The 17,437-nt window shown below is 72.5% G+C and overlaps 2 protein-coding genes across 2 annotated transcripts; one reads left to right on the plus strand and one right to left on the minus strand.

The window, feature by feature from the left end:
* Positions 1-909: 909 nt before the first annotated feature.
* Positions 910-3,524, minus strand: ANKRD65 (ankyrin repeat domain 65). Its single transcript, XM_037499476.1, is given in 9 exon segments — positions 910-1,308; positions 1,361-1,617; positions 1,620-1,767; positions 2,052-2,249; positions 2,251-2,584; positions 2,776-2,844; positions 2,846-2,994; positions 3,184-3,299; positions 3,473-3,524. Coding segments are annotated over 9 exon segments (1,722 nt in total).
* Positions 3,525-12,066: 8,542 nt separating this feature from the next.
* Positions 12,067-16,451, plus strand: VWA1 (von Willebrand factor A domain containing 1). Its single transcript, XM_037499487.2, is given in 6 exon segments — positions 12,067-12,136; positions 12,848-13,234; positions 13,237-13,404; positions 14,611-14,889; positions 14,977-15,131; positions 15,133-16,451. Coding segments are annotated over 6 exon segments (1,524 nt in total). The 3' UTR covers positions 15,598-16,451.
* The last annotated feature ends 986 nt before the right edge of the window (positions 16,452-17,437 follow it).

The raw sequence follows: 17,437 nt of genomic DNA on the forward strand, positions 1-17,437 counted from the left end.
GAATGCCCAGAAGGGACGTCTGTCCTTGGTGCCGGCACAGGAGCCACCACAGCCTCGGCTCCCAGCAAGGCCGAAGGGCACCTGGGGCAGGCAGTTTCTGGCTTTCTTCACTGTTTCACCTTTGTAACTAGTGAGCAGTTCATAGGGAAACATTTTTGTGGGACCTCACAGGCCCCCGGGTAGCAGAGGCTGAGCTGGAGGCAGGTGAAGGGTAGTGTGCAGTTTGAGGTCCAGTCAGGCTACCCCTTAGCTGGCTCGGTCACCCCCAAGCACAGGCACCTGGTGGGGGTCTCCCCAGGAGGAGAGGGCGCCAGGGGGAGCCTGCCTCATGGACGGCCGCTGTGTGGGAGAGACAGCCAGGCAGCACCCTCCATGCCACCCTGCTTTGGGACGGTGGACACCATCTTCTCCCTCAAACCTGCAGGTACCCACTGAGCACCCAGCGTGGACTGCCTCTGACTGCACCTTGTCTCCAGATACACTGGCATTCTACTAAAAGTAGTGCTTTTCCTCGCAGGGGTGCCACGCGCAATAGTGTGAGGACCAGCACAGGGAGGGGGTGTTTTGATTTTTTTTTAAGATTTATCTATTTATGCACACAAGAGCTGGGGTACAGGCCAGAGGTGTGGGGGTGAGAGGACCCACCAGAGACAGAGTGGGGAACAGAACAGGCAGACCGACTGAGACACACTGCTGAGGGGAGCAGCGGGAGACAGGAGAGGTCTGCTCGCCATGTGGGCAGCTCCCTGGCCAGGGATCGAACTCGCGCTGCAGAGGCTGCGGACAGCTTCATAGTGCTATGACCTAACCCCTACCCACCAGGGAGGCCCCGAAAACTATACTTTAAAATAAAGAAGTGATCACACATTTCATGGGCACGCAGAAGGGCAGAGACAGTTGCCCCTCGGCTCAGCTGTACCATGGGGTTTGTAATGTTTGGGGGTGTTGCTGTGCCCCCTGGGCCGCGGGCACAGGGCTCTGGTGCGCGGGGGCAGAGGCGGGGGAGAGCCCAGGCAGAGTTTTCATGGGGCTGCAGGGTCGGGGAGGTAACACCACTGCGACCTCAGCTCGGCCTGCAGTTAGCGGGGGCCCCGCGGGAGACGACAGCGCCAGCACCCACACCCCTCGCGGAGGCCGGGAGACGGGCAGCCACCAGCCTTGGTCCAGCCCTTTCCTCATTGTCAGAGTGGGCAGCGCCGCCAGGACCCCGGGTCCGTGGGCGGCACCGCAGCCCTGGGCCGCTCCTCCCGCCCCAGCAGGCACAGGGCGGAGGCTGCTCTTTCCCAGTCGGCCCTGCAGGCTCACGCCCTGGAGAGACGCGGGGCCCCCGGGGCTGGGGCACCGGCCCTCCTGCTCCCACCAGGGCAGGCAGCATCCGCCAGGGCCCCCTCAGGCGCCGGGGCCGGGCCACCTCTGCCCACCGCGTCCTCAGGGTGGGGCTGGCTCCCCGGCTCAGCAGCAGCTCTGCGGCGGGGCCGTGGCCGCGCTCGGTGGCCAGGTGCAGGGGGGTGGTGAGGAGCCAGCCAGCAGCGTCGGCCTGCGCGCCCCGCTCCAGAAGAAGGCCCGCCACGCCGGTGTGGCCTCCCCAGGCGGCGTGGTGCAAGGGCGTGAGGCCAGGGCGTCCCGCGCGTCCACCTCGGCGCCCCGCGATGCCAGCAGCCGCGCCGCAGCCAGGTGTCCCCCGGCGGCGGCCCTGTGCAGCGCAGAGCGGCCGTGCCTGTCCCTGAGGCCGGGGTCAGCGCCGCCGTCCAGCAGCGCCTGCACGTCCTGGGGCGGGGGCGGGAGGCTGCTGAGTCCCGGGCAGGGGCGGGGCCGGGGCCTCCCACTTTGGCTCAGCGCTGCCTGCCCGGCGGGTGTGCCAGGCCTGCAGGCGGCAGCGGCTCGCTTGGGCCCGAGCGTCCTCAGGTCAAGGCCCATCCCCGCCCCCTGCCCCGGCCGGGCGCGGGGCAACGTGCCAGGCCGCTCTGAGCAGGCCCGGGCCTGGCCCCTCGCCGCCCTCCCGCGGCTCCCCGCCCCCCGCGCCCGCGCCCGGGCCGCCGCCTCGCGCGCACCTCCTGGCGGCCCAGGCCGGCCGCGACTCCCAGCGCCGTCGCGCCCGCGCCGTCCCGGGCGTCCACCCGCGCCCCGCGGGCCAGCAGCAGCCGCAGCGCCTCTCCGCGCCCCGCCGCGGCGGCCACCAGCAGCGCGCCGTCCAGGGCCGCCCCGCCGGCCGCCAGCAGCTCGAGCACCGGCAGCCGCCCGCCCGCCGCCCGCCCAGTGCGCCGCCGTCCAGCCGCGCGCGTCCGCCGCCGCGGGGTCGGGGCCCGGCGCCGCCAGCAGGCGCGCGGCCAGCAGCGCGCGGCCCAGCGCGGCCGCCCAGTGCAGCGGCGTGAGCCCGGCCCCCGAGCGCGCCGCGGCCGCCGCCCCGCGCCGCAGCAGCAGCTCCGCCGCGCGCGCGTGCCCGGGCCAGGCCGCCTCGTGCAGGGGCGTGCGCCCCGCGCCGTCCGCCGCGCCCGCCGGGGCCCCGCGCCGCAGCAGCAGCCGCACCAGGGGCAGGTGGCCGCGCAGCACGGCCAGGTGGAGCGGGGTCCGGCCCGCGCGGTCCCTGCGGGAGGGGGGGGGCGGTGACCCCCCCCCCGGAGACCCCCTCCCCCGCCCAGCAGCTGCTTTTCCCCAGAGGCCGGGGATCTCCACCCCAGGACCCGGGGCTGCCCAGATCAGAGAAGGGACCCACCCCTGGCCCGGTAAAGGCCCCCCAAGTCCCACCTGGGAAGTCCCCGGGCCTCCCGCACTCACCTCTCCTCCACGCTGGCCCCTTGGCGCAGCAGCTGTGTCACCAGGCCCACGCGACCCGACCACACGCCCCAGCAGGCGCCCCCCGGCCCCGGGGGCACTGGGCCCCTCTGTCCCAGCCCCCGGGGCCCCCTCAGAGCCCAGCTCCACCCAGCGCAGCTCCTGCTCCTCCTCTGGGTCCAGTGGGCCCGGCGTGCCCGGCTCGGGACTCCCGGCATCCATCTGCAAAGAGCAGGGTCCTGCGCCATCCCGGAGGCCCCGGCCAGCCTCAGCCGAACACCACTTGGCCTCCCACCGGGCGTGACCCCAAGGAGCCCAAGGGGGCGGCTGGGCTCTGGGATGGCCCCTCTGGGATGGTCCGGGCCCGCAGGAAAGGCCCAAGGGAGAGTGGGGCTGGGCGGGGGGCTAGACCTGTGGTTTCAGGCGAGGAGGCAGCGCCAGCTCCTGCTGCCTCCGGGCCGGGGAGGGCGGCGGTGCCACGCTGTTTACCCAGCAACCCAAGTGGGGCCTCCGCAGCGCAGGCACACCTGGAGACCAAGGTGGAGGCGCCGGGCAGCTCCTGCGGAGGAGAGCCTCCCGGCCAGGGCCCTCCCCGCCGCCTCCGTCCCTCCTCCAGCCCTGCCTCTCACCACGGCTGCCCCTGCGGAGATCGGGCAGCAGGGGGCCTACACCTGGCCAAGGACATGCCCAGCTAGTTTACCGGTCACTGTCTCGGGTCTTCTCCCGCGCACTGAGGTTCGGGGAGCGACCATGATGGGGCTCATTGAGCAAACCAGGGAAAACAAAGAGTCACTGAGGCCACAAGCAGCTGCTTCCCTCCCCCGAAGCCGAGTCCAGTGCTTTGAATCCCAAACCAAAGTCTCCCGAGATGGCCTCTTCCGGCCACTGCGGGCCTGGAGCATGCCGCAGCCAGCGAGCGGGCGGATCCCCTCACAGACAGCGGGAGAGGCGGCAGGAGATGGTCCGGAGCCACCAAGACGCTCCAGCGCGACACCGGACAAGGACGCTGGGACAGCCACGGCCGAGCATCCCCACAGCAGCCGCGCGCGGCTCAGCGAGGCCGGCTCCGGCTCCCCTCCGCCGTGACAGCAGCAGAGCTGGGGGCGCTGTCGGTCGCTCCAATCCCCAGGCTCCTCAGGCTGAGGGGTCCCAAAGGCCCTGCCGGCCTCTTCCCACCCCCCACCCCCCAGAGAGCCCTGTGGGCACCAGTCCAGCTCCCCGGAGCGGCCTGCATCCCCACCTGCTTGGCCTCCTTCGGGCTTGCCGCTGCACGAAGGCACCTGCTTAGTTTACTCCTGATGAGCCGTCTCTTCCCTGGGGGCTCGGCAGCCCCGCGGGCGGTGGGTGGACGGCAGTCCCCACCTCGGTTTACTGCTTGAGTCTCTGACAAGGGTGGCGGGCAGCTGTGTCCACTGAGCCCCTCGTCCCACGGATGCCACCACAGTGAGGGCCAGAGGATGGTGCAGGGTGCATGCGGCCCCCGCTAGGTGCTGCCCCTGGGGCCCGAGTCCCTGGCTCTGAGGAGCCGCCGACTGTGACCCAGAGGCCCCTCGTGCCGCTGGGGGCCTGGAGCCCAGAGCAGCGCCAGCGCCAGCTGGGGCACCGGCTGAGGGCGAGGGGCCCTGTGCCCCAATTCAAGATCTGCGTGAGCGCCAGAGATCTGGCCGTGGAAAGTGGCAAGTGCATTGGGGTGAGCCTCGGCCAGGTCCTGACACTCACGTCCTCACGCCTGTCTGAAGCGAGTCGGCGAGCTCCAGGGGTGATGCAGCGGGGGGAAAGGGACACTGGGGTCGGGGAGGGGGGCAGACGCAGCGGGGGGCGGGGGGCAGGCACAAGGACCTGATGTGGCTGCGTCAAGTCCTGGGATTGACACTGGGCATCTGGAGCGCCCCCAAGAGGTGCTGGAGCACGTTGTGGCACTTGGGGACAGGTAGGGGCTGTGGAGGGACGGGGCGCATCCCCGGGAGGTGTGGAGGGCACCCTCCCACCATTTTCAGGATGTATCCTCGCTTTGGAGCACAATGGATGCCAGTCACCGCTGCTGCCATGCGGGTCCCCCCAGGGCCAGCCCCAGCACCTCCCTGTTTGGGGAGGAGGGGCCAGAAGGGGCCAGGGCTGGGTGGCCACCTCCCAGGGGCAGCTGTCAGAGTCCAGACCTATGAGATGGAGGCGCTGTGCGGCAGGGGGAAGGGAGGGCGGGCGGGAGGGGGAGGGCTGACGGCTGGGGACAGCCGTGCAAGGGGCCAGGCGCAGAGGGGTTGGCCGGGAAGTGGCTGAGTCACTTGCAGAGAGAGGCCCAACCTGGCAGGGGGAAACTGAGGCAGGGTGTGGCCTTGGAGATTGAGGGTCGGAGCTGGACCTCTCTGCACAAGCACTGTCCCAGCGCTGGACCTGCACTGGGCGCGGGGGTATCTGCGGCTGCAGGCCTGGTGCTGGGGCCCCGGGGTCTGCCGCCTGCTCCCCCCCAGCCCGCTGCCCGGGAGCATGAGTGAGCAGGAGAGGGAGACAGAGGAGGATGAGGGAGGGGGTGCTTCAGACACGGCACCCATGCTGCCCGGAAGGCTTCCTGAGCACCGCGGCTCGGCCATGCTCGCCCCCCGGGGGCCAGTCTGGCTGCCCAGGGCCTGGGGACCCTGCTCCACCTGCTGCTGCCTGCCTCCATGTTCCTGCTGGTGCTGCTGCCCGCGGCGGCCATCGTCTACTTGGGATTTCTGTGCCACTCGAGGGTGAGCAGAGCTCCGTGGTGGGGCTGGCAGGGGTGCTTGTGGAGTGGGGGTCCAGCAAGAGCAGGGCCTGGGACTGCGGGGGAGCCCACCCCTCTGTCTGGGCCCCTGTCCCAGAGACTGTGCCCCCTGCAGGTCCTTCTTCTGCCAAGCCCTACCCCCCACCCCCGTCTTCCGTCTCTCCCCCACCCCCAGCACAGCCACAGAAGGGCTTTTGTCTGTCACCCTGGCACAGCCCTCGCCCCTCTCAAGGCCTCCCATCTCGTACCAGGGGCCACCAGGGCCTGGACAGCTGGCTGGGTGGGAAGTGCCAGGGGTTCCAGGAACAGAAGATGAAGACCTTCCCCAGGCCCGGCCCTGCCCAGCTCACTGCCCCGCCGCCCTGATCCCGGGTGCCCCGGCAGGCGGACTCAGAGGGCCAGCCCCTGGGCAGGCATAGGGCGGGGGAGGGGACGGCGGGGCAAGGGGGGGCCCCGCTGGTGACCGCCACCGGTAGGGGTTCAAGTCAGAGGCCAACATAGGAGGGTCAGGAGCGGAGGGGGGCCTGCGCGAAGGGACGCCTACCCGGACCACTGCGCTCCCACCGCCCCGCCCCACACGGGGGGGGAGGTGCCCCAGCTCAGACCCCGCCCCGCCCCCGCGGCGCCCCGCCCGCCCCGCCCCTCCAGACCGGACGCCCCGCCCCTGACCTACGCCCCGCCCCCAGGTCCACCCGGCGCCCCGCCCCCTGATATACGCCCCGCCCCCAGGTCCACCCCGCGACGGCGCAGGCCCCGCCCCCTGACCTACGCCCCGCCCCCGCTTCTGCCCGCGCCCCGCCCCCTGACCTACGCCCCGCCCCCAGGTCCACCCCGCGCCGCGCCCCGCCTGCCGCGCGGTGCTGTCGGACGCGGCTCCGCGGCTCTCATCGTGTCCGGCTTCCTGGCGCTGCCCCCGCTGCTCGTGCTGGCCTCGGCCGCCCGCGCCCGCCTGGCCCGGCGCCTCCGCCGGCTGCTGCCCCTCCCCGCGTGGACCCCCGGACTCCGCCGCCCCGCGGAGGCCAGCGGCCCGGACGGGGCGGAGCCGCTCTGTGCCTGGGTGTGAGCCCCGCGGCCTCGCCGAGGGCCCGAGGCCCGCACCCCCGGGGCCCTGGGCTGCGCCCGCGGCCGCGGCCCCCGGAAGGCGACCCCGGGCTAGGGCGCGGGGCCGCGTCCAGGCCCGGGCGGGGCCGCGGACCTCGGCGCCTCCGCAGTGCGCCGAGGGGCCGCGAGGTGGCGCTGGACCCCGCTGGGGACCCGCCCGCTGGGGACCCGCCCCCCGCCCGCCGCGCCCCTTCCTGGCGGACGCCGAGAAGTGGGGTCCCCGGGGATCGTGGCCGCAGGGTCAGAGGAAGGCCGCCCCGCCCCCCGCCCGGCCCGGCGGGCCCTCCGGGGAGCTCCGGCGCGGCCAGACTTGCGGGGAAACCCGCGCTTGGCCGCCGGCGGGGCCGGACGCCGTGTCCCGCGCGCCCGGGTCAGGCCCGGCCTCGGCGCCCCACGGGACCGGCCCTCGAGGCCGCTGCCTGCCGCTGCGCCGGGGCGGGGTGGCCCGCAGGATCCCGCTGCCCGCGTCCTCCCGCCCCGGCCTGCGGCCCCCGCACGGTCCCCTGGGGAGCCTCTGCCTGCCCCCCTTCGCCCAGCGCCGCCTCACCCGGTGCCTGCGGGGCTGGCCACCCCCGCGGCGGAGCGCGCCCCCCGCCCTCGCCTCCCTGCCTGGGCCGCCCTCTGCCTCCTGGGCCACCCGCTCCGGCGCGCCCCTCGTCCCTCCTGCCCCCCAACAGTTCAGCTGTCTCAGTCCCGGGGTCTCTTCCCGGCTGCTGCCGCTGCCCCCCAGCCCGTCACAGCCTTGGCCCTTTGCTGAGTGTCTGCCGGCTCAGCCTGAGGAGAGCGGGCTGCGCCCCTGGGGAGCCGGGGCTGGGGCTGGCCGGCGCCCAGTCTGCCTCCGGTGGCTCCCTGGCCCTTCAGGGGCCTCTGAGTCCCGCTCGCCCCCCGTCACCGCCCTGGGCTTCGGCTCGCAGCGCTTCTGGGTGAGGTGAACCCGCGCCGCCCGCGCCAGGAGAGCCTTGGAGGTGCGGGCTGCCCTGTGAGCCCCGCAGCATAGTAAAAATGGGTGTCCGTGGTGACTGGCGCAGATCCGGCCGTGGGGCCTCCCTGGGGCGCAGGGGTCCGTCTCAGCACCGTCAGGCGTCCGCAGCCTCTGCAGCGCGAGTCCGATCCCGGGCCAGGGAGCTGCCCACAGGGCGCGGCAGACCCTCCCGTCGCCCCGCTGCTCCCCTCAGCCGTGTGTCCCAGTGGATCCACCGGTTCTCCCCACTCTGTCTCTGGGGAATCTCTCACCCCTGCCCCTCTGGCCTGCACCCCAGCTCTTGTGTGCATAAATATGTCTTTAAAAAAAAAAAAAAAAGAATCTGGCTATGGCCGAAAGGAAAGGGCCGGAAGGTGTCTGCTGGCCCAGGCTGCCTGAGCGGGGGGTCATTCCGGGGCTGGGGCTGGGCTGGGGCACGGGGTGCCGGGGCTCTCCAGCCCTCGTCCACAGGCTCCAATGCCCTCCCATCATCCACCGGCCGCCTCCCGGGTCCAGCCCGCCGGCCTGTCCGGGCCAGGGCCCCTGAGGGCGGCCTGGCCCAGCCATCACAACAGCTGCGCCTGGTGGGGGCGGGGGGCGGCCCTCGGGGTGGCCCTGCTCCCCAGCCTGGCCAGGCTCTACCTGCGCGCCACTCATCAAGACATACCAGCGGGGCTGGGGGGGCCACGGGGGCTGGGATCTGCTTTTAGGGCACCAGCCGCCAGGGAGGCCGGGAAGGGGAATAGACCCCAAGGTGGGAGCCTGCTGGCGGCAGGGCCGGCCGCAGAAAGCGCCGCAACGACTGAGGCTGGGGTGGGGCGGTCCGGGGCTGGCTCTCTTCCGTCCTGGGGGTCCTCCTGTGCCTCTGGGCAGGCCCTGGCCCACCACCCCCCGCCCGGCGCTTCAGTCAGCCTCTCTCCTGCCTGGCAGGACCTGCTGGACCCCAGGTCTCCCCTCTGGCCCTCTGCCCAGCATGGAGTGCAGGCCCTTGGCCCCCCTCCCTGGCGCCTCTGCTCCCCTCCCTTGAGAGTTTCTCAACTGCGGCCTGGCACGGCCCCTTCCTCTGCTCAAGGTCTGATGGCCGCCCCTGTCCTCGTGGCTTCTGCCGCCCCCCGACGCCCGCGTGGGTGCGGACGCGCTGAGCTGCTGGGTGGGTCAGCGGACCCCACCATGCTGGTGCCCTGCGGCCCTGCCCGCCCCTGCGCCCCAGCTCCACCGCCAGGCCCCTCTTGCCCTGGGCCGGGGGCTCATCCTCACCCCGCGGTGTGGGCACCAGCCCAGCCTGGCTCCTGGCGAATCCACTCACAGGCATCGGGGAGCTCAGGCGTCTGCAGGTTGACCCTCAGCCTACGTGAGCAGCTGGGGAGGCCCAGGGACTCGGTCAGCTCTGCCCTCACCTGTGCCCAGGCGTGACCCCTGCCCACCGAAGTATGTGGTCTGGTCAGGGGGTGCTGGGCTGCACATGAGCGGGTGCGGGGGCTGGGTGGAAGCAGGCAGCGCCTCCCATCCTGGGCCCCCAGCTCTGAGGAGCCCCCGAGGTGCCGCACCGACCCTCTGTCCCTGATCTCCTCCCCATTCCAGCCTGCCTGGACTCCGCCAGCGCTGGGCCACACAGTGGTCACCTCCTACCCCAGAAACTTCCAGCAGAGGGAACCACCCGCATAGCTGAGAACCAGAAGCCCCAGGCCCCGCCTTCCTCTCTGCAGCCCAGCCCTGCCATGGGGTTTTGGGGGGCCTGCCTCAGCCCCCACCCTGGCCCCCCAGGCATATGCCTGCCCTCCCCATAAATTCTCTGCCCAACCCTGCCCTCTCTGCCCCCAAGCACCTGCCCTGCACCCCAGGGGCTGGGCACTCCCCGCCCTCTGGCCACCCAGCCTTCCTGCCCTCCCCCCCGCCCCCGTCTGCAGGCCCCTCTCTCCCTGGGCAATAAGGGGGCCACAGCTTGGCAACCCCACTGCCTGGCCCCCCTCCGGCCCGCCACCCAGGGACGGGGCTCAGCTCGGCCTGTGTCCCCAGCACACGCAGGTGTCTTCCCTGCCCGCCAGCTGGTGCCGGCCAGGGACCAGGAGGGGTGAGTGCTGGGGCCCCAGGGGCGGGCCTGGGTGGCTGGGAGGAGGCCGTGGGGCTCTAGACCCCAGGATGGGTCCTCAGGCCCCAGCACGTCCCGACCACAAACAGGCAGGTCGGGTCTGCAAGAATGTGCGGGTGGGGCATGGGGCCCTCCAGGTCCTGCCCGTGTCCGCCTCTGCCCTCTGCCCTCTGCCTGCTGTGGGGTGGGGCGGGGGAACCCCAGTCCTGGCAGGCGCACCCGCTTCCTGGCCCCCCCAGCCCCATGTGCGCAGCGACTGACTTCGGGAGCCGGAGCAGCACATGCCGTGCGCGGAGGAGGAGCCCTCGTGGGGGCTGGGTGGGGGGCCGAGGCCCGAGCTGCCCTTTTCCCTGAGGTCATCGCCACCCCAGCCTGCGGGGACAAAAAGCCCTTCTTCTCTGCAGAAGCCGGGCTGTGTGGAGGGCTCGGCGGCGGGGGCTGGGCCATGGGCTGGGCCGGGCCGGGCCGAGTCCAGCTTCCCGGAACCGCTCCACCTGCCTGTGGGGCCCGGCAGCGGGGGTGGCCCAGGGGCCTCCCAGATGGGCCCGGGCCAAGGGGCAGGGCCACACCAGCTGCTGCTTCCTCCTGGCTCCAGAGCCATGGGACCGGCGGGAGGGAGAGGGCCGGGCCAGGCCTGCTGCGTGCTGGCCTCGGCCCCTCGCCCCAGCCGGCGCGTCTTCAGAGAGGTTGTTTCTGGGCCGTGACGCGCGTGCTTCCTCTGGTGGCCGCCCCAGGTCGGCCCGGCCCCTCCGCCCTGCCTGACCCGCCCTGCTCCCCGGGGACCTCTGCCCACATCTGCCCCTGGGGTGGGGACAGCAGGGGTGGGGTGCAGGCGCGGGAAAGAGGCGCTGGGGGTGATAGGTGCCTGCATGGAGCAGGGCCTGCGTCAGCTGGGCGGACTGGGGCGGTAGCAGCTGGAGCCCGGCAGCTGGCTGAGGCCGGAGCTGGCAGGGGCCGGGCAGCCCTGCCCTCCCTGCCCTGGGGCCTGATGGAGAGACTGGGGAGGCGGCTGCTTCCTCGAGGACTGAGTCAGCGCCAAGAAGACCTGCTCACTTTTTCCAGCAGGGGCGGAAACTCCCCCGTCAGCCTGGCAGCAGAGGTGTGCCGCGGGCAGGAGCTGGGGACCAGCTGGGCACAGCAGCTGGCCACGGGCGGCTGCTCCGCCTCAGCCCCCGCCAGTGGTGCTGTGAGACTCGGAGGAGCCTGGACGCACCTGCGCGGGGCGGGTGGCATGTTCCCCAGCCCCGGGCTCCCCAGCCCCGGGTGGCCCAGCTGCCACCTGCAGGTGCTGCCTGCCCCACGGGGTCCAGCTGGGGCCGCGGCCGGGCCGGCAGGGCCCCTCTGGCCGCACACCCTGGTCCCGGGGCCCAGGAGGAAGCACCAGGCCGCCTCTGGTCCCGGCAGAGGCCTGAGGTCTGTGGCAAGGCGCCAGCACCGACACTGCCAAGATTCCCGGCAGGGGGGCGGTGGGGACGCAGTCCTGGCTTGTTCCCGCCCCAGCAACTCGGGCCCAGCCAGTTGAGCCTCTTCCTTTTTAGGCAGAGTCGGAGGCTCTCACCTGCCAGGAAGGGAGGAAGGAAAACCCTTGAGTCCCATCCGCAGGCTGCTATGCGCCCTCCTGGGGAGAGTGGGAAGGGAGCGGACATCCTGCCAGAGACCCCCCCCAGCTTGCCCGGGGCCCAGAGCTGAAGAGAGTGAGCCCAAGAGAGCGCTGGGGCAGTGACCCCCCCAGGAGGGCAGCCGAGTGAGGCTCTCCAGGCCCTGGGGTGCTTCCGCCCCCAAGGACATACCCTGGGGCTGCGTGCCCAGGAGCACCCCTGCAGCCCAGCCCCTCCGCTGCCGCCTGCCCGGCTCGCAACCAGCCAGGGGGCCGCTGGGGACCCTCCTCCTGGGCCCTGCCGGCTCCGCGGCCTCCTTTTCCCCGGCTCAGGTGGGCGGGGCTGTGTCCCCGAGCCGCTTCCCGAATGTCCAGCTCGGTCCCTCCCCGGCCCCGCTCCTTCCCTGCTTGGCCCGGGGCCGCGGGTCAGTCCCAGCCCCCGACAGCCGACCCGCCCCAGCCCCGCGGCGAGGGGAGGCCGGGCCGGCCGGGCCTTGGTTCTCGGTGTCACCCCGGAGCCCTCGCAGCCCCGGGCTCGCTCCTCCGGGCCTGGCCAGGGCCTCCGGCCGGGGGTCGCGGGCGGCGCGCGCGGAGGGGCTACCGAGGGCCGCGGGGCGGGTCTCGCGCCGGCCCCCCGCGCGCACCTCTCCAGCCGGCGCTGCGCGAGCGCGGGGCGGGCCTGGGGGCGCGCGGGGCGGGGCGGGCCGGGCCGGGGCGGCCGGGGCGGGCCGGGCCGGCCGGGGCGCGCCCTGCCCGCGGAGCCCGCGGCCGGCCGAGAGCGAGCGCCCGTCCCGTCGCGCGCGATGCTGCTGCCCTGCTCGGCGCTCGGCCTGGCCCTGAGCCTGCGGCTGGCGCTGGCGCTGGCGGAGCGCGGTGAGTGCGGGGCGCCCGGGCTCCTCCCGCCCTCCACGCGCGCTGCGCGGGCCGCCGGCGGGGAGGCCGCCGCGGCCGGGGCACCTGCCTGTGGCGGCCGCCCAGGTGCCCCAGGAGCCGGGCCCGGGCGCGGCGGCCGCGTCTCCGGGGGTCCAGACGGGACGGGGGGCGGCCCCCACCTTGGGTTCCCTCTGCTTGGAATGGCCCTTAGCGAAGGGGGAGGCGGGGCCGCCAGGCCGGGGCCAGGACCGAGGGGCCCCAGTGGGGGGGCGCTTCACCCTGGTCCGGGGAGGAAGGGCTGGCGCAGCCCCCCGCTGGGCCTCAGGCTGCTGCACCCTGGTCCAGGGGGGCGGAGGATGGAGGCCAGGGGAGGGTGACCCCACCTGTAAGTGGGGTCCCAGCCCCTGCCTGCCCTGCGCTGTGGGGGCCAGTGCTCTGTCTCCCCATCCCTCACCTCCACCCGCACCCTTTGCCACCCATCTGCGCCCCTCCGGCTTCCTCCCCGGAGGCCGGGCCGGCCTGCAGCCTGGTTCCCTGGCAGCATGCCCGCAGGAGCCGCAGGGATCAGGCCCCCCCCCCACCGGGGGCTGAGCACACCCTCAGGCCGCTGCGTGAGGCCCAGCGCCCACCCAGGGAAAGCTCAGGCCCAGGTCTGGCCTGGGCGTCCCTGTCGCGGGGTCGCCTCCCGAGGCTGAACCCTCCTCTCCCCAGGGCCCCCGGCAGCGGCCCCCCAGGGGGACCTGATGTTCCTGCTGGACAGCTCAGCCAGCGTGTCCCACTACGAGTTCTCCCGAGTCCGGGAGTTTGTTGGGGAGCTGGCGGCCCTGCTGCCCCTGGGCCCCGGGGCCCTCCGCGCCAGCCTGGTGCACGTGGGCAGCCAGCCGCACACCGAGTTCCCCTTCGGCCGGCACGGCTCGGGCCCCGCCGTCCAGGAGGCTGTCCGAGCTGCGGCCCAGCGCATGGGCGACACCAACACAGGCCTGGCGCTGGCCTACGCCAAGGAGCAGCTGTTTTCTGAGGCGGCGGGTGCCCGGCCGGGGGTGCCCAAGGTGCTGCTGTGGGTGACAGACGGCGGCTCCAGCGACCCCGTGGGGCCCCCATGCAGGAGCTGAAGGACCTGGGCGTCACTGTCTTCATCGTCAGCACCGGCCGCGGCAACCTCCTGGAGCTGACGGCTGCCGCCTCAGCCCCCGCCGAGAGCCACCTGCGCTTCGTGGATGTGGACGACCTGGCCCTCATCGCCCAGGAGCTGCGGGGCGCCGTCCTGGGTAGGTGGGCAGGGACCCGCCCCGCCCCGCCCCCGCCCTGATGGGCTGCACTGGCGGGCTGCGGTGGATGGACTAGGGGCCCTGGGTGCACCCTGGGGACCTCTTGGTCACAGGCCCACCCAGCGCTAGAGGCCCTGGGCAGTGGGGGACTGGCATGGGCTGGGGGCTTCCTGGTGGGGTGTGGCTGGCTCCCCCCTCAGGTGTGGACGCCTGGAGAGGGACGCGCCAAGGTCCATGTAGGCCCCACGGGGCCAAGGCGGGCTGGGGCTTGTGCTGAGGTTGTGGGGCTCTCTGGACAGGAGGCATGGCCAGGGAGGGCCCCCACTGGGCAACCCCGTCCCTGATGTTCTCCCGGCCCCCCGCCCTGGGGGAGGGGCAGAGAGGCGGCCTGCAGCAGCCCCTGCGCCCGGCCTCCCCTGCCGCCTGTGGGCGGGTCCTGCACCTGCCTCGGGAGGGCTGGACGTGGGTGGGAGAGGCAGAGGGTCCTTCAGAGACTCTCCGCAGGGGACTCCTAGGCCCTGGTGGCCTCTGGGCCTTCCGTGGCTGAGCCCGGAGGGGAAGCAGAGGCTGCAGGGCAGGAGGGCGGCTCCTGGAGTCAGGAGGGTGTGGGGTGAGGGCCAGGCCCCCACAGGCACTGGGAGCCAGGCGGAGCTACCTGAGAAGACCCTTCTCGCTCACCCTCGGCGCGGTCCCCCAGTGGACACGCAGAGCTGGGGCCAGAAGCTCAGGAGTCACGCCTCTGGGGCCCACGCCGCGACTCCTGTCTGCTGGGCCGGGGTGCTGGGTGCTCACCGCCGGCTCAGCCCCTCAGCGCCCCCTGTCGGCGGGTCTTTACGCTGCGCCCTGGTCCCCTTTGGCCTCTGCTGTCCAGAGTTCAGCTGACCTCAGGTCCTGTGCTGGCTGCTCGGGCCGGGGACTGCTGGCCTCAGCCCTCACACGCCCTGGGCCTGCGCCTCTGAGGTGCCTTGTTCAGGCCATACTGGGCAGGTGGCCATACTGGGCAGGTGGCCGTGCAGTTACGGGGCTTGGACAGGCAGAGAAGCGGCTGCGGCTCGGGGTGGGGGCTGCGCCCCTGAGCTTTGGTGTCATTTAGCCCCTGGGGCTGGCGGGGGCACCTGGTTCCCCAGCTGGCTGCCAGGGGCTTCCTCCAGTTTGGGTTCTGGGGGACCCCGAGGCAGCTGGGCCTTGATCACGGCTCCCTGGCAGATGCGGTGCGGCCCCAGCAGCTGCGGGCCTCTGAGGTCACGTCCAGCACCTTTCGCCTGACCTGGCCACCCCTGCTAACCGCTGATGAGGGCTACTACGTGTTGGAGCTGGTGTCCAGGACAAAGCCGGGGGCCCGACGGCGCCAGCAGCTGCTGGGAAACGCCACGGGGTGGACCTGGGCTGGCCTGGAGCCCGACATGGACTACGAGGCCGCACTGGTACCCGAGTCCAACGTGCGCCCTATTGGTCCGCAGCACCTGCGGGTGCGCACACTGCCAGGTGAGCTGGGCGCGGCAGGGGGGCAGAGCCGGACAGGGCGGGGGCCGCCGAGGGCGCCCGCTCCGGCTCACGGGCGTTTCCCCGCAGAGGAGGCGCCGGACGACGCCGGGCCCCAGCGCATCGTCTTCTCCCACGTGCGGCCCCGCAGCCTCCGCGTGAGCTGGGCCCCGGCGCTGGGCCCCGGCGCGGCGCGCGGCTACCACGTGCAGTTTGGGCCACTGCCCGGGGGGCGGTGCGCACGTGGAGCCCGTGGCCGCAGTGCCCCGCGGCCGCAACAGCACACGCTGCAGGGGCTGAGCCGGCACCGCCTACCTGGTGACCGTGACGGCGGCCTTCCGTTCCGGCCGCGAGCGCGCCATGTCCGCCAAGGCCTGCACGCCTGAAGGCCAGCGCGCCCGTGCCCCGCACGCGCCACTGCCACCGAGGGCCCAGGGCCCTGAGCCACGCGCCAAGGGCTCCCGCCTCCCGGACTCTGTGGGAGCAGCGCGGGTCCAGGAACCAGGGTTTCGCCCTGAGGGGCCCGCCCAGCCTTTGCCCTGCGGGGACTCCGCACGACTCGCCAGTCTTGTCCCCCAGGCCGGGGGGCTCCTCGCCCAGCCTGCACCCTCCAGGGCAGAGCCTCCGACCCTGACTCCCCGGCTGGACCCTCCGCTCAGGCTCTGGCACCACTGCCTGCCGCCCCACCCAGGGCGCGAGGGTGGGATTTAGCGGGAAGATGGGCGGGGGTGCGGGCTCCAGACCTCCCCTGGGGGAGCCCCGGCTTCGCGTGGCCAGGGCAGCATCAGCTAGGCCCCCCGGACCATTCTAGGTGCCCACCGGCCTCTGGGACCCGGGGTGTCGCTAGAAGATGGAGGGGGGAGGGCGGGGGTGGCTCTGGCCAGGTCCCAGAGGCTTCCTGAGCAGGACAGCGTCTGGAAAAGGGCAGGTAGGCGTGCTGGAGGCAGGATGTGTGGCCAGCAGCTGGGTGGTAGGCGGGCCTGTTCACTGGGATGTCCAGCTGGCCTGGGGCAGTGTTTGCCAAGGACAGTGGGCCCTTCCTGCTCAGGACCTCTGGGATGCAGACGTGTCTCTTAAGAGGAATGGGAGCGTGTCCCTCCAGAGCCTGGAACCCGGGCCGCGGGGCAACGGCCCGGCCACTGCACCTGCTTGTCTCCAGCCAGCACATGCAGTGCCCTGCTTCTGGGTGGGTGGTCCAGCATGCTTCCCGGGGGCTCACCCCAGTAACTGGCAGCACCTCCTGGCACTGCTCACTCTCCTGGGCTGGTCACCAGACAGAACCCGAGGGCCAGCTGCCCCTTGAGCCCCCAGGCGCCAGCCTGATGCTTGCCTTGCCTCTCCCCACTAACACCCCAACTTCAAAATGCAGTAAACCGGATGTAAACCAGCCGGCACCTCCTTTTGTTTCCCTCCCAGTGAGGACAGTGTGGTGGGGCCATGGGCGCTGCGGCTGCAGGGGCCAGGACTCGGGCCACCCTGTGCCAGCGCCCAACTCCGGGCAGCGCCCTCTGCTGGTGATGCCATTCCTGGTTGCAGCCGCGTCTGACCACGCCTTGGGGGCAGAAAGTGGGGGACTCTGTTCTGGCCACTGCAGGCTGACAGAGCGGTCCCAGGAGCCCCTGAGAAAATGGTCAGTGTCCTTACTGGCCTGGTGGGGTGGGGGTGGGTGGCGCTGGGGGAGGGAGAGCTTGCAACCTCCTGGACCCTGGCAGCATTACCTGCCTGAGCAGGCACCTGAGGCCTGCACTGCTCCTAGTTTGGGGTGTTTGGTGTCTGCCAGGGGCAGGCTATGCGTGGGCCCCGGGCTGGCCTGTGTGATGATGGCACTAAGGGCCAAGGAGCTCTGGCCGACCCCTAAGTGGGGTGGGGCGGGGCTCAGTGGGGTCAGGTCCCAGGTGCAATGGCCGTGCCTGGAGAGGCTGCACAGGCAGGGAGGGTGGCTGCTGGGAAGGCCTGGGCAGGCCGCGGAGCCTGGGCCACTGCGGACTCCAGCTTGTGCCCTGATGGGTGGTCAAGGGTGGCTGGGGCTGGAACCTCGCCTCCTGGGCAGACAGGAGAGCACCTCTGCTGGGAGGGGGCCTATTCCTGAGAATACAAGCTCAGGGGCAGCGGTGGTGTGTCTGCAGCAACTTTTTGTCTGGGATGAGAAAATTTCTGCAACTTCCATGGGCACAAGCATGTCCCACGGGAGACAGCACATCCACCCCTGGAGGCGAGGCTGGGCAGCAGGGGCACAGGAGGCCCGGCCCTGTGGTCTCAGTCCTTGGGCAGGCAGTGCCCAGCATCCAAGAGGCAGGTGGGCACTGCCTTTGCAGGGAAGGGGCTGGGGTCTCCCGAGTGGGAGCAGCCCCGTTCTCTGTCCCGCGAGGTCTTAGACTGTCTCCTCGCCAGGCATGGAAACGCCACCTGCCCTCGTGCCCACTCGGGACAGGACGTCACCAGAGCACAGCCAAGCTCCGCAGGAAGGGCCCTGTGGCCACCAGTTGTGGGGACAACCTTGGGAGAGCTGTGGGCAGCAGTGTCTGGCCGGGGCCCCTGACCACAGCGTCCC

Source organism: Talpa occidentalis, unplaced genomic scaffold (assembly GCF_014898055.3).
Source record: "Talpa occidentalis isolate TD23 unplaced genomic scaffold, MPIMG_talOcc4v2.1 talOcc4.9, whole genome shotgun sequence".
Taxonomy (NCBI): Eukaryota; Metazoa; Chordata; class Mammalia; order Eulipotyphla; family Talpidae; genus Talpa; species Talpa occidentalis.